General features: G+C 47.7%; 1 protein-coding gene across 1 annotated transcript in view; it reads right to left on the minus strand.

The window, feature by feature from the left end:
• Window positions 1-2,607: 2,607 nt before the first annotated feature.
• Window positions 2,608-23,742, minus strand: part of OPN3 (opsin 3) — a 502,815-nt gene continuing 481,680 nt past the window's right edge. Inside the window, exons 3-4 of the mRNA XM_085612310.1 lie at window positions 11,827-12,078; window positions 2,608-3,121 (exon numbers count right to left, since the gene is read on the minus strand). Of these exons, the coding sequence (XP_085468436.1) occupies window positions 2,858-3,121; window positions 11,827-12,078 (516 nt within the window). The 3' untranslated portion in view covers window positions 2,608-2,857. The remainder of the gene's footprint in view (window positions 3,122-11,826; window positions 12,079-23,742) is intronic.

A 23,742-nucleotide genomic window follows, 5' to 3' on the forward strand; every position in this document is an offset into this window, starting at 1 on the left:
TTGGTTGATTTTTGTTAAGTGAAAAGAAGTGCTTACTTTATTGATAATGGGCCACTTTCCACAACCCACTCTGACGTCAATTCAATGAGGCATCTTGTGTCTGCCCCACAGCACACTTTGAAGCCAGTAAGTACACAGATAGAAGATGGCACTCCTTTGTAGTTCTCCACTTGCACAAAGCACAAACACTCACCTCACTCACAGATTTAATTATCAGCAACAGCTTGGAATTGGATTTGTATGGAACTGATGTGAAACAATAACAGAGGTGTAGCATGGATTCTGGCGTAGGGTACATGCAGCAGCATTGATGAGATAATATGCTTGGTACGGTACCATAATATTGTGACCAGCACATCTTCTGACAAAAATAGTGTGTCCTAAATATTGCTTACAAACAAATCGCCCAATGAAATTAATAAAATATCCCCACCAAATAGGACAATAGTTGTGCAAATCATTTTAAAGCAAGGATACATGACTGTCAGATGATATATTTACTATCAATATTCCTGTCAGATGATAAATTTACTATCAATATTCTGACATTCAACCAATAGGGTTTTTTAGCATGTGGTGCTCTGCATGCCTACTGCCTTTGGACAGGGTAAACCATGTTCCTGGCACTATTTTGCACAGAACTTGTGTGAAGGAGGTGCTCTTTATTCTTTAAGTTAAAATCATAGTTTTGCTGTGCCAACATTGCCATCTTGATGAGAGGACTCGCTAAACCATGGACGTCAATTAGGGCTGGCAGGTGGAATCAGTGTTGCTGTTTGATGCCCTCAGATTAAAAAGTAAGCAGTAGCAACAAAAACAAAACACAACAGGATTCTAAAAGCCCCATTTGGCGTCTGTTTTTTCCTCTTCCTTTAAATAAAAAAATTGGAAGCAGTTCAGTGGCTAAGAGTGGCACAATGGGTTAAACCTGTAATTGCTTTGTAACAAAGGGTGTGTGATGTTACTTCTAGTCCTTGTACAAAGACACAAAATGTGATGGGAGGAATAGTTGAAAATAGCTATGGTGATCGCTCTGGGTCACATTCCAACCCATTGTTTTCGCCCACAATACGACTCTAGACAGAAGCCACCTTATGCAAATCAGTACTGACTCTAAGAGCTAGATGTAAGAAGCTTATTTCTGCTTGCAAATGGCCTAAGACCAGACAAAAAGCATTTTCTGATCTACCAAACCCAAATAGGGTTTGCGATACGGTGTTAGGAAAGGGCTTGTTTAGGGCATCCCTTCCTAATACCAAATCACAGCAGCATGTAAGAATGTTTTGTTACTGAAATGCGGTCGCAAAACATTTGAATTTTACCAACAACTTCAAGTTGGTGGTAACCGTTCGCAAGTGGGAATAGTAGTACAAACATTTTTGCAGAGCAAGCAGTGGTCCCACAGAACACTACTTGCTCTTAAAAAATGAAAAGAAACTTTTCATTTTCCATTTTTATACCCAACCTGTTTTCCTTTAAGGAAAATGAGCTGCATTTAAAAAAAATATTGCTTTATGTAAAAGCAGTCATGGACATGGTGGTCCTCTTACCCCAGCAGCCCACCATTCCTGTAATTTTTGTGATTCACAATGGGTCACAAATTGTGACCTACCTCAATAATATTCATGAGGTAGGTCGATTTGCGACCCACTAGGAATTGCTAAGTGAAACTCATGGAGATTCATACATTAGGAATAGCGATTACCTAATGGCGATTCGCAGAAAACAGCAATTAGGTAATCGCTATTTACAATACTGATAGATGTGGCCCTTAGTCCTTTAGGGGCCTCACTTGGAAGTTCTGGATGGCCTGTTGCTATGAGGCGGAGGGGCAATACTCATTTGAATAAGACAGGTCTTTGTCTAAAGTGTCATGGTGCGTGAGAAACAATGGACAGGAAAGCGGCCCGAGCAGTCGTCAGTGGCTGAGATTAATTCACACATTCCATCCATCACCTTGTTGTTGTTGCATTTTCGGTACCATGGTATTTGGTAAATTGTAACCCATGCCCCTTTTTAAAGGCCCTGTGCTGTGATTAGGGTCCATCCATGGTATTATCTTTAGTTTAGTGGTAGAAAATGGCTTTATTATCTACAAAATATGTGTACTTGAGCGATCACCTATTCTTTTCACACCACTCTTTAATCTCAGCAAAAATACTGAAAATTACCCTGATATTAGTGGTTTGCATTGTGATACATGTGTTACTAGATAAAGTCAGTGCATTCAGATATTGGAGATTGATGAGAGTTTTATCTCCAAAAATATGTGTAATGTTCAGAAAAAGTCTTCTAAATGTACTTGCCCAGTATTTTAGTGTGAAAACTGAACGTAGGGTCAACCTTGCAAACATATGTAATGTGAGATACTGTCAGCAGATTAGTTCTAGTAGCAAATTCCTTTCAGATGCTACAGACATCAGTTTTTTATTTACAACAAGACATTGTTAGCTCAAACCCTCCCCTTGGATGAAAATTTCACGAAATAGTGCAACTCCAAATTTTGAAAACGTTCCCCCTAGTTTGGGCAGCATGAAATCTTAGAATTTTGCACCTTAGACTAGCAGATAATCTGTTACATGCGGCAACACCTAGGACAGTATGTGATTTTCTTCTGAATTTCACCCTTTATTTAATGTTTACATCAAAGAGGTGCTGGTGAAATAAACACAAAATCAAAAGACGTCATCAAACCCAGAAGTCATAGATAAACAAATGGAAATGTTGAGACAGGGTTGCCTTTCCATCCTTTGATCATCAATACTTCTCTGATCATCCTTAGTATTGTTAATACGCTTTGATGTCCATCTTTGAGAGATCAGAGGGGCTCTGATCTCTTCTCTGAGATGATCATAGTCTATACGGGTCTCACCTGGATCACGTTCACCTTAGCACCACTGTTTTTAGAATTTTCATCGATTCTATGGTTATCATCGCTTGTTATTATAAAAATAATGGAAGAAGAACTAAAAGTCACTTTCTTCTTTGGTCTGTCCCCAACTTTCTGTGACATGACGATCGGTCGGATAGGCCTATCATTCTGAATGGTCGGCCGTCTTTTCAGAGTCCGCTGGAATCTCAGCAGGCGAAAGCACAAGAGTTGCAAAAGGCATCGTCGGAACTGAAATAGGAAAAATACAAAAATAATTTATAAATGACACACATTGCTTTATTCTAGTCAAACATAAAGGTAATGTTGGATCTAGAAAATGTCCCTTACTAAGTATGTGTTTGAATGTTAATTATGGGTTTCAGGTGGTAGGAGCTGAACCCACTTGCTTTCCCCATGGTTCCCCTCACATTGCACTGGCCACCCGTTATGGCTGAGAACATGAAAGGAGCAGCAGGAGAAGAATTTATGCAAGGTTTTGAGCCCGACTTACATTCTGGGCATTCCACACCTTGGCATTCCTACTCAACAGCAGATAGGAGGTTGTTGAGACGTTAAAGCTACAAAAATATGTCAAGGAGTACTTCACTTCATTGGGTGTCAAAAAGCACATGATGCAACTTTTGCTACCCCAGCCTTTTTGGAAAATTGTCATCTGCAACTAAAAATGTACTTTCCCATGAACAGAGGTTAATAGTATCTACTGGGATTCCCCAAGCAGTTTTATATTTAAATGCAATTAAGGATGTTTCTGACATAACTGCCCATACTCAGGTCAGTCAGCCATTGAGAGTGAGGCCCCTTTTACTAGTGTTCTTCATCAGGTGTCACAATTATGATTGTGATTTTATCAATTAGGGAAGGGGTTTAAAAGGCAGCCTTTAGTTGAACAATGTACTGTCTCTCCTGGAAAGCTATGGCTTGCAACTTCCCAAATGAGCAAACTATGCTTCAGTGCTCAAAATTAATCTCTTTGATCAGGTCAGTTCATCTGATCCGAACGAAGGATTTGCAAATGTGTCTTTTTATTTAATCTGTAAAGCCTCCAAGACTGTAAAAGCACTGGGGGTTGGAAACACATAGGGCTTCATTTATGAGAAGTGATGCATCGCTGCGTGAAAGCAGCGATGCGTCACTTCTGAGTGCGCCCTCCTTGCGACACCAATGATGCGTCATATTTATAATATGACGCATCATGTCGCAAGGAAGGACAGATACGTCAGTATAACTGACGTATCTGTTGGCGCAAAAAGTGGCGCATTGCTGGAGTTGTGTCGGAAGCCTGACGCAATTCCAGCAATGGCTTGCCCCATGTGAAAGGGCCTGTGTCACCCTCACACCTTCCATGAGGTAGGCGTAAGGTTTTGACGCACTGGCGTCCTAGAAGTGGCGCAGCGAAATCTCATAGATTTCGCTGCGCCACTCCTACGACCCTTTCTTGCGGGGGTACGCCCACCCTGCATACATTATACCTGGCGCAGGTATAATGTAGCACAGGGGTTTACGAAGTGACGCATCTACCTAGATGCGTCACTTCGTAAATATGGCGCAACATGGCGCATGTTTTACGCCACTGGTGCGTCACAAAAAGTGACGCACCTGTGGCGCAAAAGTGACGCAGGGGCTCATAAATGAGCCCCATAGTCTCGATTCAATAACAGTAGTGAGCAAGTATGCCTGAATCCATGCACAGATTTTATTTTTTATTTATTTAATAATTCTTTTTATTTTTTCCCACAATTACTTCAGATAACAAAAACTCTATTGCCATTCTGTACAAATACTCTGATCAATATTATTCTTAGGATCACTAAAACTAGCTTCTTCATTATCAAGAGAAGTGGAATGCAACCAGTAGAATAGCACCACTCATGGTTTGCTGTCAGAAGTAGCAAAATATTGTATGGGGTATGCATGCCTTTACACCAAAGTCAGTACTGCGATTGCGACGTTATCACACCCTCCTTTACCATGCAAGTCAGTGTATCAGAAGAGAAGGTGTTGGACTTACTATCCATCACCAGTCCAACACCGTGTTCCCTAAAGCATGTCATTGGAATGACTTGCAGGGTTAGAGGAACGCATGTTAACGTCACAGTCGGGGTAGTGATTGTGTTGTAAAGGCAGGTTGTGGGACTGCCTTCGTGGTAAAGGATGTTTTCCAGTGTATGAAAGGATCTACATTTCCAATGTCTTTAAAAAATATATAAAAACTAGAACAATGAAGATACAAGTAGTCCATGGATATACCAAAAGAAACAATAGTACAAAGACCAATAATAAACATTAAAAATAATAAAAAGGAAAAAATATGACATTAGGGTATTTTGTCTGTAGCATTATAGGGAACTTTTATATTAAAAAACGGAATTAAGAACTAAGGGGGTGGGGTGAGATACTACGGTGTCCCTTTTCGAAATAGTCATAAGAAAACTGACAAAGGTTAAGACAAACAACATGAAAATTTGACAGAATAAATGGGGTGCTTAAGTTTATACATTTATTAACATCAGCTTTTACATGTGACAGTTGTACAGTGCTGTATCGGTCTATTCATGAAAATATAGTTCCTTGACAGATATATCTGTTTTTAACCTTCTCTATTCTTATAAGGTTTACAATCTATTGCCAATCACGTTCTCCTCTGTAGCTGAACAAATTCATCTCATTTCCACAGCCTGCTTCTTGTTAAAGTGTCTGCAACATATCTAAGCAATGTCTGTTGTTTATGCAGAACTGATGCAGAAAGCTAGCATTAACCGGCTCCTGACCTTGCTAAATGTAAAACTGGTGTACCAGTATACCTTTCACAGTTCATAGTCAATCACAGTCAGTGGAACCCAGCCAGTCAACACTGACTTAATGCATGACCTAGTTAACTACTCAACCGTCTCTAGCGTTAACTGAAGGCATCACCTTGTTCTACATCGATTCACAAAAGCAAGCTGTATGTATGAACCAGCCATTTCTTTAAAGCCCTTGAATCTATTATTTTATACCACATGATTTGGTTGCCAAACTGCTGTTGACTTCTGGGGTATTTTAAATGCTAACTGTGGCTTTTCTGTTTTAGCGTCATTGCAACCAGTGGTGTTGGAACAGCTTCCAGCGTGGAGGTGCTGCCATCAATGTTACATCACTGAAGTCATAGGGATTGTTAATAATTCAAACGTCACACAAACAACAAGTACAGCAAATGAGCCACTACCATTCAGCGGGAGATTGGTAGGGTGTGGTATGTAACTGATGCCACATTTTGGAGCACCCTGTTATAAATATATTATTAAATCATGGTTTGGTAGCGCATTGCAATTTACAGACAGCACATTTTCCAAGCTGATGCCCCTAAACTCATACTGACATACAGTTTTACTAATAAAATTATATTGTGCACAACAAAAAATGTGGTGAAATATGGATTGAGCACATATTTATCTTTGCACATCAACAAGTAAAGTGTGCTGATTTGTTTTGATCCTATAAAAATCTATGTTTCTATCGCACTTCGGATTTACAATAAAATAGCTTCATTTAAGCTTTCCTAACTGCTGGTAGATATTGAAATATTTATACAGTTTGTTTATAGGTATTTACATTTTGTTCTGTGTTAGCAAGAAATGATATCCTGCAGCCTTTCCTTTCACACCATCAAGATTGCCTCATACCTCACTTTACAAAATCCTCTCAAGATGCAGTTGGAGAATGAAAAACAAACACCAATATTCATGTTAAAAGTATAAGCAGCAATTTGTCGGACATCATAGCCTGACATTCTACCTCAATCTTTGAACTCACAGCAAATGTGACAAGATAAAAGCAAAGTTGAAAGGCATCTTTATTACTCATTCACCTTGGAGCATGATTGTTCTTGGGGTGCTGCAGCACCCTGACACCACTACTTCCTATGATTGCAACTGAAGGGTATATTCACAAGAATGTGTGATGACTACCGCAAGAGTAGCTTAATGCAACTCTCAACATCTCAGCCTATCACGGAAAAATTACACCGTGCGAACCAAGTATTCACAACGCGGCGGTAGCATGCAATAGACAAATGGCCGCGCAAAAATCAACGCCACGCCGCAAAAATGCAAAATGTGAACGCAAAAAATCATGCGATGAGACCAATCACGGTACAAAAAGTAGCGAAAACCAACCACAGGCCTGCAAATCCCACATGTTTGGCAGGAAAATGAACCATAAAAACCACAGAAACAACACACCAGAAACAAGCCAAAGCATGTAGCAACATGGATGCACCCTGACCCAGCGCAGAGGTCAACACAGACCCCACAACCCCCACAGACCACCAGCAAGGAACAACGGGGTCGGGGAAGGCCAAGGAGAAGAGGGAGAGGAAGACGGGGTGCAGACCGCAGGAAAACAAGACCAGCATCACAGAGGTGACAGAACACTACCAGCAACAGACCCACAAGCAGACTATCTTGAATGCAGACGGAGTGTCGAGGAGGCCAATGGAGGAGGCCAAGAGGCGCTGGCATGGCGTGGAAACCTATACCAGGCACAAACCCACTGTCAACAGGAAGGCAGCAATGGCGACAGGAGGTTGGAGTCCTGCGCCACAGGAGAAGCTGGAGGAAATGGAGGCCAGTCATCAGTGTGGAGACGGTGCAAGGAGTAGGGAGTACGGACACATTTCGAGAGGTCCTGACACAATATTAACAGGGTGAGTAACGACCAGGGGCTGGGGGGATGGGGCGAGATGGGCACAATGGCAAACATGCACAACGAGGTGTAGCACACTGCACACCCACAATTACCCTGGATCATGTCCCTCATCCCCTTGGCACACTGCAGCACACACACATATCAAGAACAGCACACCTCCATTGACGACAACGTGGTACAATGCGCAAAGCCGACACGCCAGAACAGAGGACACAACTTGCTCCGCACATGCACAGAAACATGCCTACTACATCTGACAGAGCAGGAAACTGTGAAATGGAAATGCACGAGTACTATCTCACATCCGTCATGTAGTCCAAATGTACACTGTCCCGCAGCAGTATTCAGCACCCCCAAACAGTCACAATGTACATTGTCATACAGTCTGCATGAACAACCAGAACAATGCGCCAACATACATGTCAACACAATGTCAACATTCATCTCCCCTTCACATTGCAGACGGGCACACAACACCTTCAGCAGAGCACAGAAGACAACATATCTGTGATGCCAGAGAGGACCTCCACACCTCTGACACCAACGCCCTACTACAGCCTATGGACATCCCACGCACCCCACCACCAGGACCCGGGCAGCCAAGCTACTCAGAGGAGAACACAGAGCCTGCAACAGACCACACAGCAGGAAGCACCCGCAAGCACAGCTGGCTCACGACACTTCACCCACCCACTCCAATGCCATGTGTCTGCACGCCAAAAGGAGGTGGCCGAACTGGTGTGGGTGGGGTCCGAACCCATGGAAGGCGCACTATATCACATACGTTGGTGTCTATTACCCTTCAGGGACCACCTACACCCCACAAAGGAGACCCACACTGCCATAGATACACATGCAGATGCACATTCACAGTACAGAACCACGCCCAGGGGCACGCAAACAGCAGTCACACACCCACGTTAGCTCTGCGTATGACAGCCCAGGCCACTCCCCTTAAGAATTGAGTGGGTGACGACAAAGCTACATGTCCAAGCTCTAGCCCGCTGCCTGCGGTGACATGTCTGCATCCGCTGTACACAGCAAAATGTAATGTCGTAGGGCCCTGTGCCCTCATGCATACAACAAGACCACAGGGACACATGCAGATACTATGTTGAACTGGCTATGGCCACGTGTGTCCCCGGCCTCTTTATTGGCAGGGCCACATGTACAGTGACGCCCGTGCTGGATGTGTGTGGGGTGAGTGTAAGCCAGCACACACAGAGTGCTTGGTGCTCGCAACCACTAGAACAGTGGACACCAGTGCAACGGAAACTGAAAACACCTGCATAACAGAGTCAACTGCTGAGCAACACGGAGGGAGCCAGCGAAAGTCCAGAGGACACCCAACATGCAAACAGAAGTGTCCGTGAGTTGGCGTGCACTGAGGTTGGGGCACTACAGCTGAGCGTGCCTATGTAAAGAAAAAGTTTTGGATTGTGTCCCGTCACGATATTCCTGATGCAGATGCAGTGGGGTGTGTTAGACTACATCAACTTCCTCATAAATGTCACAGGTCTCCCACACTGCTTGAGGTGAGATTGCTGCACAACCTCTCCACAGCACAAAACTCAATCAGTAACAGACGATGGCTTGCGGTGCACTGAGTCAGTGGCACCTGGAGTGCCGAGCAGGGTATCAGTCTGATGATGGCATCCCCGACAGGTGTGAGCAACTCCGCAAGTCTGTCAGGACCACCGTTTCGACTCTGGCAGATGGCGGTTGGAGGTGGTCCTGGTGGTGGTGGCGTGTGCCTCCTGCGGTGATGTGATGTCTGGGCCTGTCAGGACTCGATTTGATGTGTGAGCCTGGGTGGACTGCAGTTGAGGCCAGAGGCAGCGGACAACACAGGGCCACAGACACATGGCGCTGATGACCCTAAGGCCATTGCCTCAGAGGCCATCCAATATCTCAGAAGAAGGGGTCCCAGACATGACCAGCACAGAGTTAGTAGCCCCGGATGCACTGCGGCCGGCACAGGCACCCAGCCACGGGAAGGTGGCTTACAGTGCAGTCAGATGGGCCATGCGACCTGAGCGGGTCCTCATCAATGTCCGAGGTGTATGTTGCAGAGGGTTGCGGGGGACAGTGGAAGATGTCCTCCAGGGCATGATGCAGAGGATGGAAGCTGTCTGGAAGCAGCAAATGGAGGGGCGGAATGCCACAGCCTCGTTTTGCCACAAAGTCAGTATCACCGCCATGATGGCGACGACAACCCCTAGTCCACGGACTCAGTTGCCACCAAAGTCCAACCAGAAAGTGTCCATGGGTCTCGGGGTATAGACATAGTGGCACAGGGGCTGAAAGGGGATGCAGTCTGCGATAAGGCCTGTACAATGACATCAAGTCAGCCATAAATAAACCAAGGCTGAATTTGAAAGTGTGTGTGACCTATTCGACCGCAGTGTAAGCCGGGGGCAGCGTTCAGCAAGACCCACAGCCATGTGTCGTTGGGATGCTATGCACATGGTTGCTGCCACCTGACCAAAGGGAGTACAGTGAAGTAAAATCTTCCTTTTTGTGCGTACACAGACAGTGTATGATCAAGACTCAGTTCCAAATGTGTGACCTACTTGTCCATAGTGTGGGCCGAAGTCAATAGTCAGCAGGGGACCACACCCACCTGTCGTTGGCTTGCGAGGCACAGAGTCAGTGACACCAGGGCAGTTGTCGGTAGTGTTCGATCACCTTCGTAACGATGATCCTATTCCCTCCGGACTGCAACACGTCATCCTCTTACGCCTCTCCTTGTGTGCGATGAAATGTATTCTGCCTTTGAATAATCAATGTTCAGTTCCAATTCTGTGCCCTACTCGTGCGCAGCATAGGCCGAGGGCAGCAGTCCGCCTAGGCCCACAGACACGTGTGGTTGTAATGCTATGCACAGACTTGGTGGCACCACATCGAAGGGAGTATAGTGACATGAACTCTGCCTTAAATAATGTTCACTGCCATGGTGTAATCAAGACTCAGTTCCAAATGTGTGACCAACTGTACCGTGGTGTAGGCCGGAGACGGCAGTAGAGTACGTCAATGAGAAAGTACTAAAGCAGGCCTGTGTCGTGGAGGCCTTGATGGTCTGAGGAGGCTGCAAAGGTCGTGGGCCTCTGCATTGGAGCCTGCGCAGGCACGTGGTGGGCCCTCTTTGACACACGCCTGTGTCAGAAGGTGATCAGTGTGGTCTAGCTGCTCAGGGGCGGGCCTGACGGGTTCAGGGTCCAGTGGGCCGGGGTACGGCAGGCACACAGGATCGCAGGCAACTCCGCTCAGGAGGACGGCATCGGCCTCGTGGCGTGGTGAGAGGCGCCGCCCTGGCAGAGACGTTGGGCTTTCCAGAAGAGGACCACGCCCAGGGCTACGTGCTTTTTATTCACACCCCTACGCTGGCCTGGCGTACGCCGGACCATCCCACTCTGCTCACGCTTACGGGGGCGACGTAACTGGCAACATTTTCCCAAACTCCCCCACTGGCTGGGGTGACATGTTTACGTTCACTGTCCACTACACTCCATACGCCAGAGGTGTATGTCGCCTTGGATATGGGGGTGTTCTGCATACTGCGGTCTGTCCAGCACATCTCCGCCACTCTTGGCATTGTGCACTTTCCCAATCATGGTTCTCCTGAATCCTTCACACATGCCTGGTTGCCACCTCTGCCCACAGGGGAGGCGGTGGGTGTTGTGGCCCTCTTGGGTGACTGGGCCGCATGACCGGTGGCTCCATGGCATTTGTTGCCCTTCCGATGTGGCTGTGGGCTGGGCTCCCTTTTGTGGTGCAGGCTGCCGTCCGCCTTTGCACCAGGTCAGAGCAGGTATTATTTTCCTGCTGCTAACGCGCCTTATCACCTGTTTTGTGTTCTTATCGCAGTTGTGGCTGGTCGTTGTGAATGTTGTGGGGTGGTGTTGTCGCTGCTTTTTGCACGGGAATGCCTACTCTGCATCTCGTTAGCGATAGTTGCGGGGTCATCTGTGGCGATGTTGTTTGCGGCTGCTATCGCAGGTAAACTGGTGCTGTGGGATGTTAACACCAGCTTGTGATTGGGACGATAAGTTTATCGCAACATTGGCTGCGATAAAGTGCAGTTAACTCTGCGATAGATCCTTGTGAATATGCCCTTGAGTGTCTAGGAAAGTGGAAAACACTGTCTTCTGTTTCATTTACTCTAAGAACTTGTCAGCCTGAGTCTGATCAAGGCTGTGCCCCTGCTCCCCCTGCTGGTCTCCTATGTCCCATAAATAAAATAGTACCTTTCTACTCATGAATATGTAGATCACTGGGTTATAAACAGTGCTGGATTTGGCAAAGAAAGAAGGGATAATAGCTGCCGTGGGAGTGATGAGGCTGCTGTGGCCGGTTGCCACCAGGAGGGAGACTACAGCATAGGGCATCCAGCAGACGAGGAAGGTGGAAATCATGAGAAAGCACATCTTAGCCACTTTCTTCTCATATCTTAAAATTCTGATTACTTGAACAGTCTGGAGTTCCTGGACACAACGAAGCTGTAAAAAGAAAAAGAGAAAATGCTAATATCTCAAAGCTGTATGCCATAATATCAACCAAAATAACATCAAAGTGCAATAATATTGACTACTAACTATTGACTTGCACACTGTTGTCAAAGTAAGAATACAAACCAAGTTCCAGATGTGCAATACCAACACCACATCAACTCACCTTGACAATATTGTGCAAGTCGACATCTTGCAGATTATATTATTATAAGTCTATATTTCAGTGTCAATATTTAGGTAGTATACTATTCCTGCAACAGCTATTGCAATGGTGTGTTTGGAGGTTTGCCCACAAGAATGATGCACAAACCTGTGCTTAATTTGAGTCGGTGGTTTCCAGTGCACGGCACTGGCACTTAATTCTTAGCACCAGCAGTTGTGACAGTCTACCACATGGTGGAGCTGTCTGCCAAATTTGAGTATAAACACAACAACAGCTAATTTAATATGCACGTCCCTTTGGCACAGAGGACTGTGGCAGAAAGGGGCATATTTACAAGGTGGGGTTAAGCCACGCTAAGTGGTTTAGCGCCACTTGTAAATATGGGAAACGGTGCAATGCCACCAGAGTGTCAATAAAAGTGACGCGCCGGTGGCGATAGGGGCTTGTAAATATACCCCTTAATCTTTTACAAATTAACCAGTGACACACATGCCAAAGAACGTAAAACTACACCTCTAGACTAATTTTTTTCTTTAAAAGTTTGGATAACATCTCACATGCAATAATTTACTTGTACTGCCTTCGGGTGAAATAAGGGGTTAATTTTAAAATGCTTGTCTGGCCCAAACGCTTTACCTAAGAAAGCTCCTGAGTAGCTTTCTAAACAGTTTCTTTCTTACCGTTCGAGTGGTGCTTAAGGTTTCCTCCCTGCACCGTTTGCCATTACTTCCGCCCAGATACAATTGGTTTATTTGAAGATCCCTGCACTTTAATGACTCCTACCTTTAGAATTCATTGTTTTTGGCTTTAAGATATCACTTTAAAATATTTTATGCACGGCTGAGTACAAGTATTTTCCAACAACAATTGGTCCTTCAATAAGTTTAAGTATGTTATTCGTTGTTCACATTTACTCTTCCTTCCAGTTGCCATAAGTGCTCTGATGCAGACTTTGGTCACAGTAACCAGTGCTTAATTTGAGCTGGTGTTTACAAGTTGGGCCCACAGGCAATCATTTTTGGGGACTGGTACTTATTTTACCTCATCAGACACTGACCCTGTGCAAGTGGTGAGAAAAACACAGGAGTGTGAAAGAAGGAGGAAGAGAAACACAGAAAAAAACGTGAACACCTGAGAAAGCTTGAATTTGCAAAAGTGAAGTAAAGGGGCAGGGCCTATCGGATGGTTGAAAAAGAGGCATGAGGTAGAATCAAGACTACATAGCCTTTGAATTTGACACCTCAACCTTTGATAGCTCAGATCACGGGCTTCTGAACAAAACTTTGGGTTCTGACACTTCTTATTTAGCAAATTAGGTACTGGCACTAGCACTTTACAAAAACACAAATACATATTTAGCTTTTAGGTTGTACTTAAGTAATTTAAAGATTTTTTGAACCCCAGCATTGGAGGCTGGCTTTCTTTCATACATGTGCATCACGAAAATCCGTCTATATCCCACCAAGTGATCAAAGTAAGTGAACCCTATCCCAGCCCTTCTCTCTTGTACTCCGATGGCTTGGGGTGTTCTCGCCTCAAGGCATTTTGAAAACAATGACAAAATGGTGCAATGTACTGCACAGTTTTCTAGGGTAATTGGTTAAGATTAAATATGTTTACCATTCTGAACTGTTGAGTAAGTCTGAAGGAGTTTGGGGCTACCCACAAAAAATCCATGGTTCAAACTTTGCATTTTAAAGTAGAATTTTCCAAAGAAACAACAAATGGCTGCAGGTTTAACAGGAAGTTTATATAGTTGGGTTTTTATAGACCTCTGACAACATTTACAAATCTCCCCATCATGTTCAAATGTTCACCTTTCTATTTGCTGACTCTTTGGTTGCCTTCTAAGGGTTTTCTTATCACTTGTTCAACTTCCCTTATTCTCCTTTCATTGCTTGCACCATGCTACAACCGTTCTTCAGATTGGGACTACTTCTAACTGAGAAAGGCTAATTTGTTGACTTCATGGCTCATGTACCATTTGCAATATCAAATCACATTAGCTGTTATTAGGTTAAATATTTTTTTAAAAAACAGTTAAACCATTCAGTAGTATTTTTGCTCTAAAATAAATAAATCCCCAAAAAGAATGAGAGCAGGTCGAGCATTACCATCAGAACTGAACTCAAAAGCCATTTCGCTAGCAAAGACTACAAACCTTAAAAAATAAATTACTCAAACAACTGTATTTTGACACCAAAAGAGATGGTCATTTGATGAGCACATGAATCACTGTTTGCACAATTACATTTGTACAGAACCAGCCTTTTCCTGCTCGGGTGAAATGTTTCACACAACACTCTTTTAAAGACTTGTGAATTGTAGTTGTGGCACCTGAAAATTTCTATACCTGAGACCTGGTCGGCTCAATGGATATCTTTTTACACTTGTAAGAAAGCAGATTCTAGCCAATTAAAAAACCCTGTTTTTCGTGTCCTGGGCCTCTGGCTTTTGGACCTTCGGGGGAAGAAAGCCTTACTAATGGAGCCTCACGCACTGTAGACTCTATGATAAAAGGAATTTGAGGCTATTTTTTTAAATAAGGTCCACCGCTGCACAGCTGAGGTAACAGGTGTTGTGCAGATTAGACTTGGAACACGTGTACACACTCGTGTGCAGCCTCAAAGACTCAGCCTGGTATCTGGACACAGATAGCATTGTTACAGAAGAGGTCTTTGATTGAATCGGCTGTGACCTGCTAAGGACTTAAATTCAATTGGGAATCCGAAAACAAATGTTCCCTTTCTATTTATCTGAAGTGTAAATATCTGTAGTGCTTAATCTGTTTGGCACTTGAAACAGGGGCCGGAGGAGCATCGCCCCACTGCTCTCAGAGCAGGAAAAATAAAATGATAATAACTTTGTTATTATCATTTTATTTTTCGTAGGTCAGGTCGGGACTAGTGGCACAGGGGGAGGAGTGGTTTGCACACTCCAAGTGTGCATGACTGTTTGGCCGGCTGTCTTGTGCCGGCCAAACAGTCATGCACGTTTTGCATGGTCCCCACCACGCTGCATTACACAACCTGGTGCGGAACATGCCTAGGCTTCCATTCCCAGTTTCAGGGCCGAACCATGGTGCTCAGACGAATGACAACGCTGCATTGCAGCATTGTGATTGGCTTGGTGGAGGGAGCCTGTGTGCTTCCTGGTTCCGGCCACGGGTAGACAAAGAGGGATGACAGAGGAGAGATGCAGCGAGAGGTAAGTGTTTCTTTAATTTTTTATTTTGTACACCCCACCTCTCCACTTTCGTTCCCTGCCAACCACTACTGACCTTACTTGAGCTTCCCTAACCATTACCCCCGGTCCCTCCTGTCCTCGTCCCATTCCTTACTAATTGGAGATGACCATCTCCACGACAGAAAAAAAGAAAAGGAGCATGCTGGGATACCCAACCCACTCCCTCCCACTGGGAGTACATAAGCGGTACCAGCCCAGCATGCAGCCTGTTCTTTTTTTCTGTCTTCCGACAGAATGGGACGTGTTTGGGTCTTACCTGCTGGTTTCTTCTCTGGATGTCTCATCGGGGCTGCTGGGCTGTCCTCGCCTTCCTCTTCCGCATTCTCCTGGCCTGCCTGGCTTGCCAGGAGCCGCATTGCTTTGACGCCCGGCCCTTTTGTGGCTGGGGCGCCGTTCCTTCCGGTCTCTTCCGGGTTGCAGTGCGCGTCTCCCTGTGGCTTGGCCGGTCTGGAGGACGTGCTGCTGCGGCTGTTTGGCGGGTTCTGGTGCTCTGCTGGGCGCTGCTCCTAGTCTCCTGCCTGGAGTTTGGTTCCTGTTCGTTCCCTGTCTTCCTGGGATTTGGTGTTGGATGGCTGGCATCGGGCGCAGTGTGGCTAGCGGTGGTACGATGGCTGGTTACCGGCTGGGGCGTGAGTACCGCACAGCGGTTTTTCTGTTTTGCTCCTTTGTGCCGTGTATTGCTGGCCTTAATGGACGTGCTGGCTGCCTTTCTTCTGAGTGTGACAGGCTCTGGGCAGGCCTTGTGGTGCGGAGGTTCTCCAAGCTGGAGGTCCTGGCTGTGGCCTCGGAGGCCGTTTCTGAAGGACTGGTTTCATGGTGCGCGCCTGGGGTGGCTGTTGGGGGGGGGGGCGATGTGCTTGTGGTGCGCTCTTCCTGCCCCCTTGGTGAGTGCCGCATAGTGGTTTTCCTTTTTTTCTCCTGTATCTAGGTTTACCTGTTGGGGGTTATATAATGCAACCCCTACTCTCATGTGTGCTCTCTACATTTGTATATGGTGTTGTGTGGTGCCTCGGTCGTGCTAGGTGTTCCATCAACAGTAGTTTGGCCGTACTAGGGGGCTGCCAGGTTCGGCACGGCCCTCTTCCCCCGCTACTGTGCACACTTCCATTTTTGGTACGGCCTGCTGGTTGTTGTTTCCTCTTCCTCTGCAGGTTCCATGTTCGACCTGCAGCCTTCCTGGCCTGTGCGCACTTGCTCTCGTCTGGTCTCCGTCGTTGTGGAGCGTCAGGCCTGGGTGGTGCCTGGCTGGGGGACCGCTTTGGGGTACCTGGTGCTGTGGTTGTCCGAGTGCTTCCATGGTTGTCGGGCTGTCTTGGCTCCGGCCTTGTCCCTGCGTGCCCCTGGTCTTGTCTGCTTTCGCTGGTGGGTGGGGTTCAGGTCTGGTTCTTTCCTGGTTGGGTGTTCGCTTGCGGCTCTGGCTGGTGTGTCCTCCCCAGTGCTTCTGTTGCTGCCACCCTGTGCGCCTCGACCCCTGGGGATGGTCGTGGTTTGGTCCCAGGGCCTCCTCATTGCGCTGCTTGCTCTCTGCTCTGGCGCTGGGTTTGGCTGATCTCCCTGTTCCCTTGCCTTCTGGGTTCCTTGCTTTCTTCCGGTGCTGTTGGTTCCCGTCGTCCTCGGGTCTCTCCGGGTGCTGGTGGGTTCCTGCTGGGACTTCTCTTTGCTGGCTCCTGTTCCTGCGTGCAGGCCCTATGTGCTTGGATGGTTACGTGTGGTCCATTTGCTGTCTCAGTCCGGGGCCCTTGGTTCTCTGCCTCCGCTGCCCCCAGCTCCCAGGCACCTGGCCGTCCTTCGGCGTCTTCGGCTGGCTGCTACGTTGGCTTCCCTGCCTTCGCTGTTCTGTCTTGGGCCTTGGTTTCCCCTTTGTCGCTGCCCTTTTTGGGGGGGGGGGGTTCTGCCTTGGGGGTTCCTTCGGTACTTCCTCCGTGACTTGTGTATTCCCTGGCCTTATGGCTTCTCGCTTGCTCGGTGCTTGTTGCTGGTTGGCGTCTGGGCTGGGGTCGGTCCCTGTGGGTCTGCTGTTGGCCTGTCCTCTTGGTGCTTGCCGCCTGGCGGTTTCTTGCTGTGTATGTGCTGGCCTGCGGCCTTGGCTTCTGTTGTGCCCGCGCCCACCCTGTGGTTTGGCCAGGTCGGCTTTGGTTCCTCCCTGGGGTGGTGTCTGCTTGCTGGGCCGTGGCTCGCTTTGGGCGGTCTCTCCCGGGGTTTATTGGCTTCTTCTTGTGGCCTCTTTGCTCTGTCCTCTGGACCTCTGGCCGTCCTGCCCTGCGGTCTACTGTTGTCCCTGGTGGGTGCCTGGTTTGGGATGCGCCTGGGTTTGCCTGTTGCTATTGCCTGTTTTGGTCTCCCCTGGCTGCTTGTCGCTGGTGCCTTGCGGTTCTTGGGCTTCCTTCGACTGCCTGCAGCCCTTCCGCCCCTTGGTTCCTGCCCTTCTGTGGGTTCGGGGCGGGTGCGTGCCTGTCTGGGTGCCTGCCTGCCTGCGGTTTTCGCAGTTGGGCGCTTCTTGGTTCCTTCCGGGTGCTTTTGCTTGCCCTGTGCTCGGGGTGTCTGCCTTCCGCTGGGTTCTCCCCCTTGTTTTCCATGGAGGGGGCTGTTGTGCCCTCCCTCTGTCCTGGTTTGCCTTGGCCTTGTTGGGCTTTTGGCTCTGATGCTGTGCTGGTTGGAGCCCTGGTGGGTTCCTACTGGTGTTGGGTTTGCTTTTCGACTGCTGCCAGGGTTGCTGGGGTTTGGTTTCTGGTTGTGGTTTCCTTCCCCCCTCTTGTGTTTTCCTTGCTGGCTTATTGGGGTTTGGGCTTGCCTTCTCGCCTGCCGCTCCGTTTACCTCCTGTGGTGGCTGGGGTTCATAGGTCTTCCTTGGCCTCTGCCTTGGGTGGCCTCTTGTTCTTCGAGTGCCCGGCTCTTGTGCCCTGCCCTGTTTGCTGTGCCCTTTCCCTGCTTATGGGTGTTGGGTGGCGGCCTCCCCTGATGTGTGGGCCGCTTTGCTGCTTCCCGCCCCTCTCGCTCCGCTTTGGGTTGCTGTTGGCTTTGCCTCGGGTCTGGGGCTCTGGCCTTTTCCCTTTGGGGGCCTGTTGTGGCCCTGTGCTCCTGCGTGGGCTGTTTTCGGCCTATGGTGTCTGGGGCCCTTGCTCTCTTGTTGGCTCTGGGGTGTTCCTTCTCCCCTTGTTTGTGCCTTTGGCTTCTCCGGGCTCCTCTCCTTTGTTTTTGGTGCCTGGGTTGTTCCGGTGTGCTCTGGGGGCCTGGGCTCTGCCTCTGTTGGTTTTGCCCTTGCGGTCCCTTTGTTTGGCCTCCCGTTTGCTTGTGCGTTTGGGTCGCTGGTGCGCCTCTGGGCTTGGTTGTGTCGGGCTTTATGCTGTGGGGCCCTTGTTTGCTTGGGGTCCTCTTTTGGTCCCTGCTTGGGTCCTTTCCTGGCCGCTCGTTCGCTTGGGCTTTGTCGGGGTCCTGGGCTGGTCTTCTGTCCTTTCCGGTGCCGCTCCCTTCGGCTGGCTGTCACCCTGGGTCCGTTGTGTTGGCTCTGGGCTCTCTTCCTCTGCTTCTCCGCTCTCTGGTTGGCCTGGCTGAGGTCGGCTGCTGTGCCTTTCCCTGTGCCCCTTCTTGGTTGGGGGTTCTTTTTGCCTCTCCTCCCAGGTCCTGGTGGTGCTGTGTTGTGTGCCTCCTGGCTGGCTGGCCTGCCGGTTCTCTGGCTGGCTTTTTGGGGTTGGGCTATTGGCTTCATTGTTGGTATTTCCTGTATAGCCCTTCTGCCTCTTGGGGTTCGCCTTCAGTGGTTCCTTGGTGTCCTCCTTTCTCCTCCTGGCGGTTGGTCGGCTCTTGGTTGGTGTGGTTTCCTCCTTTCCAGTTCTGGGGTTTTGGTTTCCCCGGTTCCGTGTGGGGCCTCTGTTGTTGTCTTTCTTGGTTGTGCCCTGGTTTTTGCTGGGTCTGTTTCGGGTTGAGCCTCTTTGCTCTCCCTGGCCACTGTTGGGCGGGTTGCTGGGCTTCTTGTCCCGGTGTCTCCTGCTTTGGGGGTGTGCCTCGGGCCTGCCTAATGCTTGTACCCCGGATTCTTCTCCCGGTGGGGTGGCCTTTTGGTTGCTGCGGCTCCTCGGTGTCTCTGCTGGGGTTGGCCATTGATCGGTCATGCCTGTGGCCTTGTCCTTCGGTGGGTTTCTGGCCTCTGGGTTCCCTGTTGCTGCTGTTGTCAGCGGGGGTCCTTGCTTGGGTTCCCTGCCCCTTCTCTTCCTGGCTGTTCCTCTGGGTGGGTGCCTGTTTTCTTGTCCGGTTCTGCCCTCTTTGTGGCTCTGCTGGTGGCTTCCCCTGGTGTGTTCAGGTGGTCCTGTGGTTGGTCGTGTCTTGCCTCTGCTTTGTTCCTTCCTGGGTCTTCGGCCCTGCCGCCCTGTGCGGTTTGTTCTCTTCTGCTCTTGGCCTTTGGGCTGGGTTGGCATGTTTGTTCCCTGGTTGGGTGGCTGCCTGGTGGTGCCTGAGTCCGGGGTCTTCGCCCTTGGGAGTTTCTCCCTGGTCGGTTGCCCTTTCTGGCTCCGTTTCTCCATTGGGGCACGCCCACTTCTCCTGGTCTTCCTTTGGTCATTTGGGGGGGGGTTGGTTTTGGCCCCTCTGGTTGCTCCCTTGGGGGCTTGGCTCTGCATGTGTGGCCTCTTTCTGGCTTGCCTGGGGGGGATTCTTGTGTTTTTTTCTCTGGTCGTCCCCTGCTGGTTTTGGGGGTCTGTCTGCTTGGTTGGGGGCGTGATCGGTTGTGTGCGCCTTCCTGCTTTTTTCTCCTTCTTGGGGCTCTTTTTGCTCCTGTGGGGTGCCATTTTTCGGTCTGGTGCCCTTGGCGTTGGTGGGGTTCCAGAAGGCCGGGTTCTCTGCTTTGGTATTCTCAAATTAGTAAGGAATGGGACGAGGACAGGAGGGACCGGGGGTTAATGTCCTATTACTTACCGGTAATCTTCATTACTCCTGGTCCCGTTGTCCTCGTCCCATTCCTTACACCCCACCCTCCCGCCCTGGCGGCTGGCCTTCCGGTTGTTGGCTTGGTGTTTTCAGGCTGCATGCTGGGCTGGTACCGCTTATGTACTACCAGTGGGCGGGAGTGGGTTGGGTATCCCAGCATGCTCCTTTTCTTTTTTTCTGTCGTGGAGATGGTCATCTCCAATTAGTAAGGAATGGGACGAGGACAACGGGACCAGGAGTAATGAAGATTACCGGTAAGTAATAGGACATTCCTGGGTCATAACCAATGTTCCCTCTAACTTTGTTTCCTGTGTGTGCGGCACTGAGCGGTCTCTTTGCACTGCAATTAAGGCTGCTTGCACCAAAGTGATGCAACAATTCACTATGTAAGCGAGTGTAGCATATGATCTACCAAAACCAGTGATGTGTAACACTCCAAAGAATTGATTTAAATCAGCTAAAAAAGGTGGGTGTTCATTAATTTTAGCTGCATGCAATAGTCACCTTTGACGGAGTTCACTAATTTCATGGTATCAAGGACTAAAGTAGCCTCACGTGAACCTCAAAGATGACATGTGTAACTGACTCCAGTACCACCTGTACTCCACAAGCACAGAAAAGACAGGGCTTAAAAATTTGTACTGGGCGGAAGGTGACTTATATAACCTAGAGAATGTGCAAAGCTGTCTGACAGGTTGGGTGCTCGTAAAATGCTTATGCAGCAAAACTGCTGCTCCAAAGTGTCACTAGACCACAGAATGTTAGTGGTCACAATATTTCTACTCATGAGAGGATATGAAAGTTACCATTGAAGTTGCCATGTAGTCAGCCAGTTTTGTTTTACTTGAAGTGGGTTTGTAAAGATACACTTAAATCGAAATAACTGCATACCTCTTGACTTTTCTCTTAGCACTATCTTAGTGGGATGACATAGAAATGTTCTGAGATAATGTGATATTAACATAGAAGAATGCATGGGAAATCCAGATGGCAACTCAGATACATGCCAATATTTGATAAAGAGAAGAAGTCATAAGCAGTGCATTGCAGGGGCATACGTTCTAGTTAGCTCAGGTGACTATAACTGCTGAATTTCTCTGGTTTTCTATGAGTGAAATCTGTGCCTAAACATAACCTCTATGCAACCTTTGGGTTTTTTTCAACAGATTTTTAAGGTTTTTTAAATTCTATTTCCTAACTATAATGTCTCTGTAACCTTTGTTTTTCAAGTGGATTTCTATGTTTTTTAAATTCTATTTCCTAACTATACCACCCCTGCAACCTTTGGTATTTTAAGTGAATTTCTAAGTTTTTTTTTGCTTTTTTTCTAACTGAAACTTCTAACTTTTGAAAGTGATTATGTGAATGAGTGGGTGTGTGAGTGTGTGAGTGTCTCAATGGGTGTGTGACTAAGTGTGTGAGTGTCTGAGTGGGTCTGGGTGTACCTGGGTAAGTGTCTCACTGGGTGTGTGACTGGATGTGTGAGAGTCTGACTGGGTCTGTGAGTGTGTGCATGAGTGTCTCAGGGGATGCATGAGTGTCTAAGTAGATCTGTGAGTTAGTGCATGAGTGTCTGAGTGGGTCTGTGAGTGGATGCTTTAGTCTGTGAGCGGGTATGTGAGTGGGTGCATGAGCCTCTGAGTGGTCTGTGCAGTGAGTGGGTGCACGAGTGTCTAAGTGGGTCTGTGAGTGGGTGAGTGAGTGTCTCTGTGGGTCTATAAGTGGGTAAGTGGGTCCTTAAGTGGGTTTGTGAATTGCCAGGCTGTTATGAACCCCAATATAGGCCTAAATAGCTAAATGACCTTTCACCTACATTTACCCTACCTTGTTCTGCATGTCTGCTTTAGCACTGACCTTTTACCCAGTTATGTGCTGAACACATTACAATTGGTTTCGTTGAAACTAGCCTCATTTATTAAGCATGAGGATTCTTAGAAAATTCTCCTGCACATGACGTACATAACCGGATTAACATACTCTGTATAAAAGTCATGGTCATCTTCATCCTAGGGCGAAAGACCTACTTTGCATAATTGCAGGCATTGATTGAGGCTCATTTACTACTCATAACATATCGATTGTGTTAGGAACCCTTAGGCTATCTTGATTGTATAAAAGAACCATACCGTAGCTAGATAGTGAGAGGAGCAGCTTCCATGCTGACACAAGACACTGGGGTCCCGGCATGCAGAAGCTCCAGCACACAGTAGTCTGAGATCCCTTGCAGGGTGTCCAACTGGAGACCCATACGGGGACCTTCATTCTCTCCCATCAGGTAATGTAGTTGGCTTTTTCTTAAGAGATGCTTGGCTTTACACCCACATACATGATAGGCACACTTAGGTACACTTAGATAGGGTCCGCATAAATAGGAGTAAACTCGATTACTGTCATGTAAATATATGCCTGCATATATTCACTGTTTTAGCACCATGGTAGAATTATACATTATATTTACTCTGTTGGTGCTTGTAATCTCTTACATTAGCTTCTGTCTATTGATTGTTGCAATGCATATGTTTTATACTAGAATGGCGCTGGTTCAATGAATGATTATTGAAAACGTCCCCAACGTTTATTCTGTGTATCTCTCTGAGGCTATATGTGCACGATTGACTGAGCAAAAGGTACTATACTGCTTCCACAATCCCTGATGGATCAAGGGTTGTCATGTTCAATGGTTGCCAGAAAATATTCGCTCCTTGGTAAGGTTAGGGGGCTTATAGTGGCACTGTTAGCTAGCTGGTCTAAAGGCTAACATATCCTCTGGGAGTGTCCAAATCAGTCTCAACACCAATCCCTTAATTTATATTTTCGAAACGCGCAGATCCAATGTATTTTTAGGAACTACATGACAAGGCCACATTTTAACCCATTCTACAGTGCCTGGCATTAATTCAATAGGGGAGGGGTACTGAGCGCCCCCCCTCCCTGGGCCGTTTTCATCCCTGGGGACCCCATTACCCAGGACCAAACCATAAACAAATGGATGATGGGGGGGCAAGGTGGCCCCCCTCCTTGGGACCGGCCTTTCATTTTTTAATTTAGATTAGGGGAGGGGGCGCACATCCCCACTCCTCTGGCCTATATCAGACACTGGGACCCCATCCCCTGGGGCTCGGCCATTAACAAATTAGGGAAGGGGCTGCCTGGCTTCCCCCCAGGCCGATTTCAGCCTTAGGGATCCCATCCCTGTGGCTTGTCTGCAAAAGTGTGAAAGGTTGGCCACTTGACCCTCCGTTCCCTGGCCAATTTATGCCCCAGGGACCCCATCCCCCGGGGCCCAGCCAGTACATAATAGGGAGGGGCTCACACAGCCCCCC

This window comes from Triturus cristatus, chromosome 6 (assembly GCF_964204655.1).
Source record: "Triturus cristatus chromosome 6, aTriCri1.1, whole genome shotgun sequence".
NCBI lineage: Eukaryota > Metazoa > Chordata > Amphibia > Caudata > Salamandridae > Triturus > Triturus cristatus.